The sequence below is a fragment of the Callorhinus ursinus genome, unplaced genomic scaffold, assembly GCF_003265705.2.
Source record: "Callorhinus ursinus isolate GAN/ISIS: 27379988/994484 unplaced genomic scaffold, GSC_fseal_2.0 scaffold30, whole genome shotgun sequence".
In the NCBI taxonomy this organism is placed as follows: domain Eukaryota; kingdom Metazoa; phylum Chordata; class Mammalia; order Carnivora; family Otariidae; genus Callorhinus; species Callorhinus ursinus.
The window spans coordinates 15,544,434-15,562,137 of record NW_027397092.1 but is presented as its reverse complement, the minus strand read 5'-3'; the positions used below and the strand labels follow the sequence as shown (position 1 = coordinate 15,562,137).

At 36.9% G+C, this 17,704-nt stretch overlaps 1 protein-coding gene across 9 annotated transcripts in view; it reads left to right on the top strand.

Moving 5' to 3' along the window:
• The window catches only part of RAPGEF6 (Rap guanine nucleotide exchange factor 6), a 195,020-nt gene that overhangs the window by 129,812 nt on the left and 47,504 nt on the right, over window positions 1–17,704 (top strand). For all 9 annotated transcript variants that reach the window (XM_073878621.1, XM_025860756.2, XM_073878623.1 and 6 more), the window contains 2 exons: window positions 8,507–8,747; window positions 15,517–15,674. In XM_073878621.1, coding sequence (XP_073734722.1) covers window positions 8,507–8,747; window positions 15,517–15,674 — 399 coding nt within the window. The remainder of the gene's footprint in view (window positions 1–8,506; window positions 8,748–15,516; window positions 15,675–17,704) is intronic.

Sequence of the window (17,704 nt, the reverse complement as noted above, 5' to 3'; positions counted from 1 at the left end):
AGGACCTCAAGTTTTGGCCCTGTCTCTAGCCATGGACATCAGGTGCCTGGCAAAAGAACATAAAAATCCTCTTTTGAGGATTCTAGCAGTAACCTCTTATTTGTAAAAATAATTTTTCAAGTACAGAGTCAAGCAAACAATCAAAGATTGTGAGGCTCTCTTAAAAGTCAGTGTAATCCACAACCAACAGAGAGACAGAACTAGAGGAGCTCCAGAATATCAAACACAGACTATGAGGTAACTGTCTTATATCTGTGAAGATAAAAATCAAATTAAGGGTTCCATTTACAGGTGAGATGGAGTAAACAAATGCCACCCTTTATTTCCCCACTAAGCCCAAAAATAAAACCTGGCCAGAATCGTGATCCACCCACTGAAGAACTTGAAAAATTCAAAGTCCCACTACCAGCAGTGAATTAATCCTTTTTTTTTTTTTTTAAATCCAGTATCCCCTGAGCTGGCAAGCTGAAACCTGGATGTGTGCAAACCAATAAGGATTCAGGAAAAAACTGATTTGAGGAGTGAGAAAAGGAATTCCCACAGTTTTTTTCCCCCCCTTTTTTTCTCCATTCTGTCAGGCCTCAGCCGCCAAGTAATCCAGTAGCATTGACAGTAGCCTGCAACACAAGGCTGCACAAGCCAGAATTCTGAGGAAGGGGAACCTTCTTCACCCTTTAGTGGAGCTCTGGCTCCAAGAAGGCAAGGCCAACTTCATTGTTGTTTTCCCACACTCTCTCTGTCCTCCTCTTCCTTGGCCCCTAAAGTGCTACAGTGGGCAGTTTATTAGTTTATTTCTAGAGGACTGAAAAGGTTAATCTAAGGATAGTAGGTTGATAACTGAGATGGAGGAAGGAGACAACCCATAAAGTTTATGAGATCCTGGGCTCACCTCCATCCTTTGTGTGCATGGATGTGATCCTACTTAGCATACCAGAGACTTGGAGAACTGACAGGCCAATAGACACACCTCTGCCCACAAAGCAGACAGATGGAGATAGCATTCCAAAGCTTTCCAAACTGAACATGGGAACCACAGCCCACAGAAGGCTAAACAAAGATAGCATCATGTTCCATAACTTATAAACAGGACTCAGAGCAATTTTAACTATAACAAGGATCCCTTAGTACAAGTCTCTTTATTTTGTTTGGGCTTGGTGGAACTTTTGAATTTGTGCATTGATGTCTCATCACTTTAGAAGTTTTGTGGCCATTAATGACTTGAGATACTGCCTTTGCTACTATGTCTTCTTTCCATGTGAGAGATCATTTACTTATGTGTTAAAAGATCTGTGTCCCATGCATCTCTTAGAGTCTGTTCTGTTCTTTCCATTTTTTTCCCCTACTTGGGCTTCAGTTTGGATATTTTCTAATGACCTGCGTTTAAACAAAGTTTTCCTGTTTTCTTCTGTGTCCAGTCTGCTGTTGAATACATGCAGTGAGCTTAATTTTAGATAATTTTTTAGTTCTAGAATTCCCATTTGAATCTCTTTTATAAATTCCAGTTCTCTGTTGTACCATGTCTTCATCCATTTTATCTCTTCCCTATATTTTCTTTATTTATAATGGTTATTACAAAACTCTGTGTGTTAATTCCAAAACTGGGTTTTTATTCTCTGTGCCCCCCCTTCCCAGTTATCATTTTGTCTTACAATTTTTTTTTTTTTTTTGGTGTGCTGTACTTAGTATATAAAGAAACCTAAGCAAGTAGGGAAATATTTTTTCATAGAAAGGATTTGCCATTTCCTCTGGTTAAGCATATAAGGAAGGTAAGGGGAATTGGGCTGGATGAGGCTGGGTTACAAAATTACTTAAAATGTATCCAGGTTTCAAACTGAGTGAGATTTGTCATGTGCTTGATGCAGGCCCCATCTCTAATGGAACTTTGTCTCTGAACGCAGAGAGATTGTGGGAAATTGTACTCTGCTTTGTCAGCCTTGTCCTGGTACCCTCACCCCCAATCTCTACCTAAGGCATGGCTTTTGGTTCAGAGTCTGGTGGCTTTTTGTCTTTTTTTTGTTTAAGTTCAGCCCTTCAGAAATTTTGAGCTTTGCTTTTGAGCCTCCCTCCCCAAGCAGGTAAATACGTCATGTGTTTGTTGCACATCCATCCCTGTTGTGTGACTTTGTCTCCTAAGTACCGTGAGACTATACAGAATTTCCAACCAGTCCCCAGCCTCCTGCATTGTTTTTGTTTTTGTTTTTGTTTTTGTTTTTTGTTTTTTTTTATATATATATTTATTTGAGAGAGAGAATGAGAGATAGCACATGACAGGGGGAGGGTCAGAGGGAGAAGCAGACTCCCTGCCGAGCAGGGAGCCCGATGCGGGACTCGATCCCGGGACTCCAGGATCATGACCTGAGCCGAAGGCAGTCGCTTAACCAACTGAGGCACCCAGGCGCCCCTCCTGTATTGTTTTAAGAGTAGTTATGTTCCATGGAGGAAGGCAGCACTGCTTTGGGGCTTCTTTGTATTCCAGTTTTTAGGCCAGTACTTGAAGCCCTTAGAAATTATTTTTCCTCTAGTAGAGCCCCTCTACCTCATTGCCACTTCGTGTTTAGAGAAGAAAACAACAGGCAATCTCAGTTGACCATGTTCTTGCCTTGGACTTTTACCTCATCTGTTCCTCTTAGCTTTCACAGCTTTCTGACATCTTTGAAAAATCTCACCACTCAGATAATTATTAGCATTTTAATGTTTTAATAAAAGTAATACATGTGTATGTTTTGAAAATTAAAACATTAAAGGTATACAGTGGACCCTACTGTGTATAGTATTCTGGATCTTTGCACAGGAGTTGATAAAGATTTATTTCTTGTGAATTGTTGAATAGAAATCTATTGCAGTATTATTATAATCTGTTGAGCTAATGTGATATTGATGGGTGTTTTAGGTTGTTTCCAGTTTTTGCTATTTATAGTGTTGAAATAAAAATCTTTTATACTTTTATGCTTATGTAGATATACCTGTAAGATAAATTTCTCATAGTGGAATTAATTTTGACAGTACTGCACTTTGACTTTCCAAAAGTTTATCCCAATCTACACATACTTTTATTTACCATTGTATAAGAATGCCTCTGCAGTGGGTATAATCAACTTTATGGTTATTGATGCACATCATTTAATTTAATTTTATTATGTTTGTCACCATATAATACATCACCACTTTTTGATGCAGTGATCCACGATTCATTGTTTTCGTACAACACCCAGTGCTCCATGCAGTACGTGCCCTCCTTAGTACCCATCACCGGGCTGACCCATCCCCCACCCCCCTCCCCTCTAAAACCCTCAGTTTGTTTCTCAGAGTCCATAGTCTCTCATGGTTCGTCTCTCCCTCCGATTTCCCCTCCTTCCTTTCTCCCTTCCTTCTCCTAATGTCCTCCATGCTATTCCTTATGTTCTACAAATAAATGAAACCATATGATAATTGACTTTCTCTGCTTGACTTATTTCACTTACCATAATCCCCTCCAGTCCCATCCATGTTGGTGTAAAAGTTGGGTATTCATCCTTTCTGATGGCTGAGTAATATTCCCTTGTATATATGGACCACATCTTCTTTATCCGTTCATCTGTTGAAGGGCATCTCGCCTCTTTCCACAGTTTGGCTATCGCGGACATTGCTGCTATGAACATTGGGGTGCATATGGCCATTTTCACTACATCTGTGTCTTTGGGGTAAATGCCAAGTAGTGCAATTGCTGGGTCATAGGGTAGCTCTACTTTTAATTTTTTGAGGAATCTCCACACTGTTTTCCAAAGTGGCTGTACCAACTTACATTCCCACCAACAGTGTAAGAGGGCTCCCCTTTCTCCACAACCTCTCCAACATTTGTCGTTTCTTGCCTTGTCAGTTTTTGCCATTCTTACGGTGTAAGGTGGTGTCTCAGTGTGGTTTTGATTTGAATTTCCCTGAGGGCTAATGATGAACATTTTTTCATGTGTCTGTTAGCCATTTGTATGTCTTCTTTGGAGAAGTGTCTGTTCATGTCTTCTGCCCATTTTTTGACTTGATTTGCTTTTTGGGTGTTGAGTTTGAGAAGTTCTTTAGAGATCTTGGATACCAGCCTTTTATCTGTAGTGTCATTTGCAAATATCTTCTCCCATTCTGTGGGTTGCCACTTTGTTGACTGTTTCCTTTGCTTGTGCAGAAGCTTTTTATCTTGATAAAGTCCCAAAAGTTCATTTTTGCTTTTGTTTCACTAGCCTTTGGAGATGTATCTTGAAAGAAGTTGCTGTGGCCAGTGTCAAAGAGGTTACTGCCTATGTTCTCCTCTAGGATTTTGATGGATTCCTGTCTCATATTGTGGTCTTTCATCGTTTTGAGTTTATTTTTGTGTGTGATGTTAGAGAATGGTCAAGTTTCATTCTTCTGTGTATAGCTGTCCAATTTTCCCATCACCATTTATTGAAGAGGCTTTTTTCCATTGCATATTTTTTCCTCCTTTGTCAAAGATTATTTGACCATAGAGTGAGGGTCCAAATCTGAGCTCTCTATTCTGTTCCATTGGTCCATATGTCTGTTTTTGTGCCATGCTGTCTTGGTGATCACTGCTTTGTAATATAGCTTGAAATCGGGTAGCGTGATGTCCCTGGCTCTGTTTTTCTTTTTCAGCATTTCCTTGGCGATTCGGAGTGTTTTCTGATTCCATACAAATTTTAGGATTGTTTGTTCCAGCACTTTGAAAAATGTCATTGGAATTTTGATTGGGATGGCGTTGAAGGTATAGATTGCTCTGGGTAGCATAGACATTTTAACAATGTTTATTCTTCTGATCCATGAGCATGGAATGTTTTTCCATCTTTTTGTGTCTTCTTCAATTTCTTTCATGAGTGTTCTGTAGTTCCTAGAGTCTAGATCCTTTACCTCTTTGGTTAGGTTTATTCCAAGGTATCTTATGGTTTTTGATGCTATTGTAAATAGAATCGTTTCTCTCATTTCTCTTTCTACAGTTGCATTGTTAGTGTATAAGAAAGCAACTGATTTCTGTGCATTGATTTTGTATCCTGCCACATTACTGAATTGCTGTATGAGTTCTAGTAATTTGGGGGTGGAGTCTTTTGGGTTTTCCCCATAAAGTATCATGTCATCTGTGAAGAGAGAGAGTTTGATGACTTCTTTGCCAATTTGAATACCTTTTATTTCTTTATGTTGTCTGATTGCTGTTGCTAGGACTTCTAGTACTATGTTGAACAATAGTGGTGAGAGTGGACATCCTTGTTATGTTCCTGATCTTAAGGGAAAGGCTCTCAGCTTTTCCCCATTGAGGATGGTATTCGCTGTGGGTTTTTCATAGATGGATTTTATGAACTTGAGGAATGTTCCCTCCATCCCTGTACTCTGACAGAGTTTTAATCAGGAAAGGATGCTGTATTTTGTCAAATGCTTTTTCTGCATCAATTGAGAGGACCATATGGTTCTTCTCTCTCCTCTTATTAATGTGTTCTATCACATTGATTTGCGAATGTTGAACCACCCTTGCATCCCAGGGATAAGTCCCACTTGGTCGTAGTGGATGATCCTTTTAGTGTATTGTTGGATCCTATTAGCTAGGATTTGGTTGAGGATTTTAGAATCCATATTCATCAGGGATATCGGTCTGAAATTCTCTTTTTTGATGGGGTCTTTGCCTGGTTGGGGGATTAAGGTAATGCTGGCCTCATAGAATGAGTCTGGAAGCTTTCCTTCTGTTTCTATTTTTGAAACAGCTTCAGTAGAATAGGTATTATTTCTTCTTTGAATGTTTGGTAGAATTCCCCAGGGAATCCATCAGTGATGCATATTTCATGATGAGAGAAGTTGAGCACCTTTTTTACATGTTACCATGTGTTTTTCACAAAGTCTTTTCATTTTCCATTTTTATATTGAGTTTTTTATTTTTCATTGATTTGTTTGAATGTGTTATAAAAAAAGCATAGTAGCTTTTTAGTCTTAAAGGTAACAAATATTTCCCCAAGTTGTCTTTTGACTTTGTATGCTTGTGGTTTGTTTTGATTGTGTGTGTGTGTGTGTGTGTGTGTAAGTGTGTAAACGTACATACATATATGTAGAGACTGAGAAATTTTTAATCTTTAATCAGATTTATGATTATCGGGCACCTTCATTTCTGATTCATATATTTAATATTGCTCTTTAGTGACATTGTAATTACATTTACTCACCTTCTATTTTTGTCCTGAATCTTAAGTAATTTTTAAAATTCACTATTTTTCTCTTCATCTATAAATTAAATCTCTACAGTTTTATTTATAATTATATACACAACTCCAGCGAGAATATAAACTCTTTTGTACGCTCTTGAGTTGCCTTATGTACACCACAGGCAGGAATATTTGCAGCCCATTTAAAGATTTCCTGTTGCTCTTCATAGAAAATTCAGACACCTCACCATAGCATTTTTAGGCCCCTTGTCTACTTTGTTCCCTAGTCATCTTAATTTTCTTTAAGTTTCCTTTTGCAACAGGGACTTGGAACTTGAGATTTCCTCTACCTAGCATCATTCCTCCTTCCCTTCCCTTTGCCTAGTTAAAATCTACTCACCTTACTGAACTCTTCTTACACAGTGACTTAATTAGGGAGGATTTTCCCTTTCCTGCTACCTTAATCCTTTAGCCTATGTTCTTTCTGTACCGTGTATCTTAGACTTCCTGTTCTACAACAGGGGAAATCTGCCTGACATATGTTCTTCATAGGTCAGTAAATATTTTTTTGCATGACTGCATATCGATTTTAGCTCAAAAAGGCATTTTTACCTTTACCACATGGCTTAAAATAAAGCATAATTTTCAAAGGAAAGTAAAAGGAATTTATTGCTTTTTAATCAAGCAAAATATCTTTAAAAGGTGACTCCTAAAGATTTCCCATTATTTTGAAGGCAAAAAATGTGCTTTTCATAAACTTTCAGTATGCTTTGGTGTAATATATCATCCTGGTTGAAACTTTCAAGATGGTCCACTTTTACAACTGAATACCAAGCTATTTTATGTTGTAATGCATTAATTTTTAAGCCTTTGTCTTTTGGAATCTTACTTGTAACTCCTTTGATGTTGAAGGAAACTGTTATCCCCAGAACAACAAAAAAAGATCACAGTTCTCTGTTTTCAGTGGGCGCATTTATATAATTTACAGCTTTTCTTCAATAAAGGTACCAAGTAGTACTACTCAAAGCCAAACCTTCTGAAGACAAGCATGTTCAAGAATATATAGCTTCATTTATCTTTGATTCACACCCTCCCAGACACCATGAGTCTTTAGGAAGTGGTTACTTTCTGTGTTAGCATTTATTTTTTTAGGTTTTTTGTCCCCCCCCCCCAGTAGTTGATCTTATTTAAGAATACATATTTAAAACAACCAAAAAATTTTTTCATGACATTAGTTAATGAAACATAGGTAATATAGGTTATTCTACCTGGAAAAGGTCACGCTAATTACTAATTATACTGGTTATGTAGTTACTAGATACAAAGTCTTACACAGATTAGTCTTTTTTTCACCTGATCCCAAGGAGGTATAGCCCCTCTCACAAGGTGAAAAATCTGATCTAGGCAAAGAGATTGTGAGACAGGCAATTCTTCCAATGTGCTTTCACTTTTCCTTAAGGATGAAATAATTCATCAGTTTTCCCGTTAACATGAAGTTCCCTAAGGATGATATGTTGTTTGCTTCAAACCACTGTAGTGAATGTTTCTTAGCTGAGTAAACAGTGACAGAATGCTCATAAATGTGATCTTGAGGAAATTGTCATTTATTATTAAATTTAGTACTTTTCATCTCTGGTAAAAACAGGTCCAGCCAAACTATTTTTTTTTTATTGGCTAAATTTTACAAAACTGAACCTGACTGCAGTACTTCTATCTCATCTCAAATGTTATATATTATGATAAGGAATAACATGTAAATAATAAAGTCTAAATACTTGTTTCTATAAAGTCTGAGTTGATTAGCAGTTTTATTGCTTATTATTATTATATAGCAATTATTGGTAAATAGGAAGCCCTGGACTTTCCAAACATGCTACCTGCCCACTTCCGTTCCATTTTTGCCAGTGACTTTTACCACTTTTGGATGATATCAGAAGTATGGTTAGTTATAAAAACTGAAGAGAGGGGTGCCTCACTGGCTCACTTGGTAGAGCATGCAACTCTTTATTCTCAGGGTCATGAGTTGGAACCCCAAGCTGGACATGAAGCCTACTTTTTGAAAAATTGGAATATATTCTTAGGGGTGCCTGGCTGACTCATTTGGTAAAGCACATGACTCTTGATCTCAGGGTCATGGGTTTGAACCCCACGTTGGGTATAGAGATTACTTAAAATCTTAAAAAACTGAAGAGACAAGTGGATATGGCTGATGAAGGAAGGGTATAAATTTCATAATGTTTAATGAATGAGTCTGCAAGGCCAAGTAGTAGAAAGTGACTGTTTATCTTTCAAATTTGTTGTTCCTATAAAATCTTGCTAATGAGAAGAAAAGAAATGACAAGTTTATCTATTTATTTCCACAGTGTTCAAAGAGTTACTTAGTAGGACTGAACAAGAAAAATCTGGTATTCCTCATATTCCTAAAATTGCTGAAAAAAAAAGTAATCGCCATTCAATCCAGGATGTACCAGGAGATATTGAACACACATCACAGGAGAAAGGAAATAAGAAAATAAAAGCAAACACTGTTTCAGGTGGAAGAAACAAAATCAGGAAAATTTTGGATAAAACACGGTTTAGTATCTTACCTCCAAAACTGTTTAGGTAGGTAACACTAATCCCTCTCATGTAGGCCTTTTCCTATTGCCTGTAAAATTTTATTTGGGGGAAGGGAATTTGGGGTCAGTTTTGGTTTTTATACAACCAGTGCATCATACAATCTGTAAGTAACCCATAAATAAGAAAATAAATTCTCAGTATCTTTCCATCGTTTCTGTGACATTACCAGTGCTAGATTATATGTTTTTCCAGTAGCTTTGTTTTGAATTTTAGGAAAGACTGCCCTTTTATTTTATGAAATCTTTTCTTGTGTGTTTTTGGTCTAATTTCAGTCCTTTGATCTATAAATTTGGACATCTTGGGGATACATTTGCTGATACTAGTTTTTTTGTCTTCTAAATCATCTTTCTCTTACTGTACTATTTATTCCTTCCTGAATTCTAAATGACCTTTTTAATCAAATCTGTTCCTATTTCTAAATTGAGATGTCACCAAAACTGAATGAAACTTTGAGATTTTAAATGTAAATTGAGGTCTGTAAAATACTTAGGAAATCAGTTCACTAAAGTGCCATGACTGGGAAAGAGTCTAGCATATATTATATCTATTTATTTTACATTATCTACTTCTTAAAGCCAATTACAAAAGTTCTAGTCAAGTTCAGTACTTAGCACATATAGGCACTCAATATTTGTTGAATAATTTAAGACAGTGAATGAAGGAAAAAAAAATTCACGCAAAACGTACTCAAAGAGAATATTTATTTGGCTCCTGATGCTTCCTAGCACTATGCCCAGTGATAATTATAGAGCTGAAAAGAGGTAGCCCCTACCTCTAAGGAATTCATATCACGAACCCTTTATTTTCCACACACTTATTATACACTAGACACAGTGTCCAAATGTAGAACTGTACAAAGATAGAGCAAGTTTCTTGTTCTCCCAAGAGTTGATGATCTAAATAGGGAAAGCAGACATTACAGAGTGATAAATGTTTTGATACATACAAAGGCAGAAGGAACAAGCTTGGTAGGTTAGGTAGAGTATATTTGTGTGTGTACATCTGGAGATGAAGCAGGAGAGTTAGGTAAGTGCTACGTTATGAAGGACTTTGAATATTATGCTAAAGATATAGACTTGATCATGTCATAGGAGGGAGCCATAGAAGCTCTGTTAGTTGTATTTGGTGGTTTGGGGTTGAATGTGCAGCACAGTGTAGTAGTAATAGCAGGGACACTATTAGAAGGCAACTTGGAAATAGGTAAAGGTCAACTCTCAACTTTTTTAAAGTTCAAAATCTCTAAGATTGCCTGATCAGAAAATGCTCTTCTTTTTGAGTTCTTACTTCCAGTCAGGAAACACATTTGTTCTTCATTTAATTTGGGGCTCACAGAGAATTGACACATCCTGAGCTTTGTTCTTAATGTCACTCATTTCTACAAAGTCTACTGCTCATTGTTTCTTAGTGACTGCTCTCCTTGAGGCAAGTAGTTTTATAAAAATGATAATTTTAAAATGGCTGAAGTTCTTTTAATATTGAGCATACTGTAGTATGACAGCAGGACAGCAAACACTGTAAGAAAAGTCTTACTCTCATAAGTGAGAATTAAGGAGAATAGAAGTGGGGCTAGCTCACAGTGTAAAGATGGCAGACAGTTTTGGATGACCAGAAGTCTGCAGGAAGGCAATGAGCAAAAGGGAATTGAATGGAGGACCAGAAGGCAGAAAAGAGTTCGCAAAGGGAGTTCTCGGGAGGTAATGCCCTGAGTTCCATTGCTGGAAACCCTGGTAGATTTGGTGTAGAATACATATATCTCCTTTAACTGGTTTTCATTTTTGAACAGTGGCATAATTGTGACATGTGTTCTCTAGAACCAGAGAATAGTGATTGTAACTGACTATAGCTTTTTAGAGTCAGATTCCAACCAGCTATATTCAAGTTTCAGGCAGCTAACTCATCTCCATAGTATCTCCTTCAGGGAGTGGGAACTGGTTTTACGCTTGGATTCTCTCTTTGGTTACAGTGGGAGACATGGAAATTAATGTAGCCAGGAGCAGTCATTTGAGTATTTTCAAGCATTATTTCTTTATATTGGTACCCCTAAAATGAAAGATCTAGTAGAAATAGTTAACTAAGAAGGGAATTTTTTTTTCATTTAGTGATGTATTGAGTTTCTTGTGCCAGTAGGAGACTTGGCTATGAATGCAAAACATTAATAAAAAACTGCACTTCAGAAGTTAATATTAAACTATCTCTTCTAAATGTGTTTCAGTGAAGTAAAATGCTAATAATTTCAGACATATAAATGCCAAAAAAGCAAACCCAAAAACCAACAGGTTATTTTAATAGAAATCATAAAGGTTTTCTGCTGGAACCTGTTTTGCATAAAGAACTGATTTGTCAAACTGGTTGCTTAGCGGTTTTGAGAATGAATGTATCTATTTCTTGGCACTTTCAGGTAACTTAATAGATAAACAAAAAATCACTAAAACTTCAATGGAAAAATAGGCAGAGAACATGAATCATCTGTGCTGCATCAGTAGTAACCCAGGATACACAATTTATTCTTAAAACAGGGTACCTTTTGTTTCATCATAGATTGACAAGAGAATAGTCAGGGCCCCAATTGATAACATCAGATAGATAGCTCAGACAGCTGTGGAAATATGAAATGATGTAACCTTTCCATAAAGCATTTGGGCATTTTTTTATTGAGAGTTTTAAAAATGTTCATACCTTTGAGTCATTAATTCCATTTCTAATAATTAGGTGAAGATTTATATACAGATAATACTACTATGAGTAGTATTATCTATAATGAAACAAAAAAGGAAATACCCTAGATGCCCAGCTATAATAAGGGAGTAGTTAAATAGATTGTGCTATATTCTGTAAAAGTAACTAGAAGAAAAAATGTTGATTGTGATTTTCTCTAGGGTGTTGTGGTACACGTAATTTTCTTTTCCTTGCTTGTTCATGGTATTTTTAAATTTTTCTACTTTGAATATTTTTTAAGTGAGAAAAAAACTTTAATGAATTTAATCCCACAAACCTGACAGTCTCCTGTGTGTCAGACTCTTTGGAAGGGGTGCTTGGTCTCTGCCTTTTGCAGCACTCATTCATAGAAATACTGGAAGGAAGAATATCTACATCTGTCAGATAGGCAAAAGAATTATGAAAGGAAGGAAGGAACAAATAGTTGAGATAAGAATAGATAATTCCCCAAATCCCTAACTGTAACATAATTTTAAAATAAAATTATTCTGAAAATTACAAGTGGAAAAAAATTTATTAATTTTAATAACCTCTGTGAAAGACAGAAATGGGTATTTATTGACTTGAGAATATTTCACATTTGGGAAATCTGATGTCCTATTTTTTTAAATCACTCAGCTTTTAGTTTTTTTAATCACAAATTGCCTAAGTAACAGCTTCATATTATTCTTTGTAACAGTCCCAGAAGTAGACTGTCTTGTTTGCTTATCAGAAATTACTTTTTCTCACCATCTTTTGTCAGCATACTCTGTTTGCTTTTAATATTGGAATTATTTTTTATTTGCATATTGATATTTACATAGCCTTTTTAGTTTCATAATGTGAAACTAAAATACAGTTTTATTCTAAGTAAATTTAGTGTTGGGGAATTATTGAGGAATTTTTCAAAACTATCTTGTTTCTGTTACTGCATCATCATCTCAGGAGACTGTTTTGGTAAGAAATGACATAATTATTTGCAATGGGCTTTATCAATTCAGCTTCCAAAAAAGCATGGATATTTTGCTAATTAGATACTGTTTCATTCGTGTCATAGCATGAGTTGTACGTAACATTAGTGTAGTTTTCATTTACACATGCTCACACCTCAATTACCATGAATTTGTAACCAGCTTTACAGTATTATATCTGTACAGTCTCTGCTTATTAAAAAGCAGAGGTAATGGTAAATAATATCAGTAAGAGAGATAAGGACTTGTAGTGTTTCGTGCACTTTTCTTAAGTCTCCGTAGTGAATTCCATCTTAATGCAACTAATACAGCCAGTTCCCTTTAATAGGAAATTACAACTTTTTAACATTGTTAAAGTTGCTTCTGCTGCGATTATTAATAGGATGGGCTAAGCTTTTTAACAGTTTGCTTCTTTGGATTCAGTTACTTGACCCTCTGTGTTCAAAAATAGGCAGATTTGTTTTCAAAAGTCTGTTAAATTAGAAAGCCTGTTATATTTAAAAGTATTTTCCATATAATTTAAATTGTTGCAGATTACTTACAAAGCTATAAGTACAGTTTCTGTGAAAGCCGCCTGCCTTTTGTTCACCTTAAAACATTTAGCTCTGATCTTTAGCAATGCACAGCAAATTATAAGGAACCAATTTAACATGAGCACAAATTCCTTATCAGATAATGTATTTCCTTAGCTTTATTTCTGTCAGATTAGACTGCCTTCTCTCCCCAGGTAAATACTTCCTGTTTCTGTAGTGCCTGTTATATCCACCCTGCTTTCTCTGTTTTTCAATACGAATTGCTTAAAATCCTTTCTAGGTTTGTACTGTTCTTTCTTAATTTTAGTAAAAGTACTTTACTGTCTTCTTAAAAATTGGAATTGTATTTTCCTCTGTGCCAAAATATTCACCTCCATAACCTGATTTAATCCTTAAGGCAGCCCTGGGGGAGAAATAGTCACATTTTTAGATGAGGAAACTAAGGTCCATAAACAAAGAAATTTCCTTGAGGTCACATAGCTAATAGCCCAAGTTTATATGCATAGCTGGCTCTTAAAGCACTTACTTTTGTTCCCTTCCATGTCTTCATGCTTTCCCCTCACTCCTCTGCAGCCTTGCTTGTCCTAGCTCTGTCTTCCTTGTGTGGCTGTTAGCCGTCCTTTAGCTGTTTATTTAACTGTCCTCCGCACTTCATCTGGCATAGTTCCCTAATCTGCCTAAGTCCTATTTTTTTTTCTCCTAACATATTCTGGATGTATCCCCTACTACTCATTTAATCCGTTCCATGGTAACAGGTAAGTGTTCTTTGATACCTCTGTATGTGTAACAGGTAACTGGGTAGAATACTACATTGAATAAAACAGATGAGAATTAATGTTAACCTAAAGGATTGGTTTAACCCTTAGAAATAAACGGTGTTTTGGTCATTGATGCTAATGGAAATCTTTTTCATTGCTGTCCTATGTTTGTATAGGACTGCTTCATTTATCCTATGTTTTGTAGGACTTTCTGGGATCTCTAAAGTTTAAATGACAGAGTTAAGTTTCTTTTAATTTTTTCTCTTAGATGGATTTAGAGCTGCCTGTGTAACAACTTGAAAGTATTTTTCTCATTAAGTATAACTTAAATATAACAAATGTTATTAAAAGCAGTGATTCAAAACCATAAATCTTTTCAAAGGTGCACAGGGTTATTATAAGGTCATTTGGCAGTAATGCAGCTATTATCTGTAATGAATGAAATTCTGGGGTGTGGAGTCAGGGTGGCCTTGCTAGGCCTTATGCTGACTTCCCAAGTGAGGAAGACACTCCCTTCCCCCTTTCCCGGTCTTCAAGCCCAGAGCCTCTCTGGGGCCTGAGAAGGTACAGGTGCACTGTGGCAGGCCTTGCTTGTCCTATGCCTTCTCAGAAGCCTAGAACACAGGCCTAGGAGTTTGCTGTACCCTCTGGAGCCAGGCAGGAAGCCACAGATTGGATCCCGCGTCCCACACCCCTGCTGAGTTGGGGGCTGGCTTCTCAACCTTTAAAGTAGTGTAGTTTAAAAGAGGGGTGTTCTGTTTGCTTAAATATGGCCATTTAATTGATATTTTTGAAACCTTTGAGGGGAATTAACTTTAGATGGCTTGCTTTCTGCTGTGGTTTTGATGTTCTCATCTAGAGAATAGCCAAATAATTAGACTTGAGATATCACACAAGAAATAACGTGTCCTTAGAATAAACTTAAAAGACTGTAAAATTCTGGGGCGCCTGGGTGGCTCAGTTGTTAAGCGTGTGTGCCTTCAGCTCAGGTCATGATCCCAGGGTCCTGAGATCGAGCCCTGCATCGGGCTCCCTGCTCTGCGGGAAGCCTGCGTCTCCCTCTCCCACTCCCCCTGCTTGTGTTCCCTCTCTCGCTGTGTCTCTCTCTGTCAAATAAATAAAGTCTTTAAAAAAAAAAAAAGAGACTGTAAAATTCTTTTTCCTCTATTTTGATTTGTGGTCCTCTCTTTCTCCTTTCTACTTGTCACGTGTACCCAGTGTTCACTGCTCTTCTGTTTTCCATCTTCCTGTTATCTTTTCCACATTTTCACTGGTTTGGGCAGTTCTCAGGTTGTTCATATGTTTAAAGACTTCTCTTTGTCACTTGGACCTGGCCCCTTTGTTTTCTACAAGCTGCTGGGTTTTTTTGGTTTAGGTTTAGATAACCCAACAGTCCTTTGCCCAGAAGATCACAAACCTATTATGCTGAAATTGCAAACTTTGCTATGGTGTGGTTATACATTGTTGGATACATATATTAGTGTCCGCCAAAACTGGATGATCCTAAAGGCTCCCGAAACATTCAGGCTTAATTTCTCTACCAAAACCAACAGAAATTCAGTATGACTTTTTTTATGGTGTAGTAGAATTACTTAGATGTATAAGTTAAATTTTTAGTGTAAGTAAATTTTGAGTGTCTTCATTATTATAGTTGTCCTATTTTTTTAATTGCTGTAATAGATCTATATAATTTTTTAAGTCACCACTTTGAATTGGTCTTATTATGCCTCAGTATACAGAGGAAAGAAACGTTTGCCATTCAGAATTCTCAAATACTTTTTGTGCCATTATTTTGAAGTGACGGAGGCCTGAGCCAATCACAAGACGACAGCATTGTAGGAACAAGGCACTGCAGGCACAGTCTGGCTATAATGCCTATTCCTGGAACACTCTCATCCAGCAGCCCTGATCTCCTGCAGCCTACCACCAGCATGTTGGATTTTTCTAATCCTTCAGGTAATTTTTGTTTGTGATTTCATATAGCCATATTGGTACTAAAGTGACAAATTAGGTGGTTGAGCCTTGTGTATCAAATGGTAGGTTTGCTTGAATCCCTCTTCTCTTATCTCAAGGTTATGACTTACTGCAAAAATCTAAAGAGAACATTGTCTTTTTGTATAAGCTGGAATGGTACTTGCTACAATATGAAATAGAAGTAGAAACAGAAAAGAGATTTCATTTAGGTGTCTTTTGGTAACCCTTAGAGCAGTGGAATGAAAGCAGGGATGCTCCTTCTCAGTCAAGAAGCAAGTTATCCAGGGTGTGGAAAGGATAAGGGAATTTATTGTAGTCTCAGTGGCCTCACTTAACTTCCTCTGTGGTGTACTGAAATGTGTTAGTATTTTCTGGAAACACTGACTTTCCCCCAGCACCTGAAGCTAAAGCTGTTTTATTGTCATGTATTATTAATTAAATATACTATAGCATCTTTTAATTTGTGTTCAGATTTTGGGTTTAAACATCATATGGGACATCAAGTTAATTTTTCCACATCTATGCATGCCCAGGGGCAGAAATTGTTACTTAACAGTATAATACAAAATTTCATTACAAGGAAGAAAAACTTTAAGAATTATTTGTACATCTATCTGTCACTTGAAAGGATTTGAGATGACTTTCATCTCAAATGAAATGTAAAATGGTATGTAAAAGACACACCTAAAACTGAGATGTGTAATTGGGTCCAAGGAGAAGAGAGAAAAAAAGGTAGCTCTACAGAGATTGGTGTCGTGATTCAGCTTCAGTTTTCATGCTGAAGCCCCTAAGTGTCAAAAGGGATGAAACTCAATTACATGAATCTCAGTATTAGAAAGGAGGGAATATAAGTGTAATAGTAAGGTTTATGTTTCATTATAGCAGCTTGAGTAAAAACTGGACATAACATAAAAACACAGTTCAGTGAAATTCATTCTGTACATTGGGTTTTTTAAAAATTTCAGTTGCCTCTTAATTATTAGCGAGTACGAAACCCAGTAATCTGTCTTTGACACATCCTTCTCTTTATGTGACTACCAGTGTTCTTCCTAGAACAAAGATTTTAATGAGTCATTACTTCGCTTTAGGAATTTCTAGTGATTTTTATGTTAGTCAAGGTTCAGTCTTAAGATAGAAACCACTCTAGATACTTAATCAGAATTTAGTAAAAGGGATTGTTGTCAAGGTGTAAAGTTAACTATGTACCTAAAATGGTAAAGAAGCAAGCACTAAGGTATCACAAAGGTAGGAAAAGTGCAAACTGGATTCATCTTCTGGTACATGAAAGAAATGCCACCACAGGGTGAAGAAGTGTTGCTGGGGTGGTACAGGAAGAAAAAGCCCACAAGAAGAAACATAAAGCAGCAAGGCTTTTCTTCCTTTAACCCAACAGTTGCTTTTGATGCCCCTTTTTGGCATAACTTAAGAGGTGGCCAGTTGGCAAAGAAGAACGTGGTTTGCAGAGTCTCAACCCCATCATGACAAGGCAGAATGGATTTGTAACATTACAGCAATAACATAATAATTGTTAGTGTCCAGTTTTCACAGCATGATTGTAAACCCCCTTTCTAGCCTTCTCTTCTGCCATTCTCCCACTCTTACCTCCTCTGTCTTTCCTGAGTGTGGCATGTACCTTCACAACTGTGATTTCTTTGCCTGTGCTGTTTGCCGCCTTTGGTGTTCTCTCCCTGCATATCCCATGAATTTTTTCTTGTTCCGTGATAGCTCAAGTGTTACCTTATCTGGGAAGGCAGTCCCTCCTTTCCCAGAAATCTTTAGCACATTTTCATTGTCTTATATTGCTTTCCAGTGGGAGCATGGGAATTTATTTTCATGTCTCTATGTGTGTCCCACAGCAGTATGTTCACAAATGAAATATTATTACACTACCAAAGCACAAACTAAGTATGCATACTTTCATAAGATGAGTATTTAGGGACAGGTGATATAAATGATGTTTATGGCTGCATTTTTGTCAGAGGCATATCTAGAAGTGGGGGTGAGGAAATAAG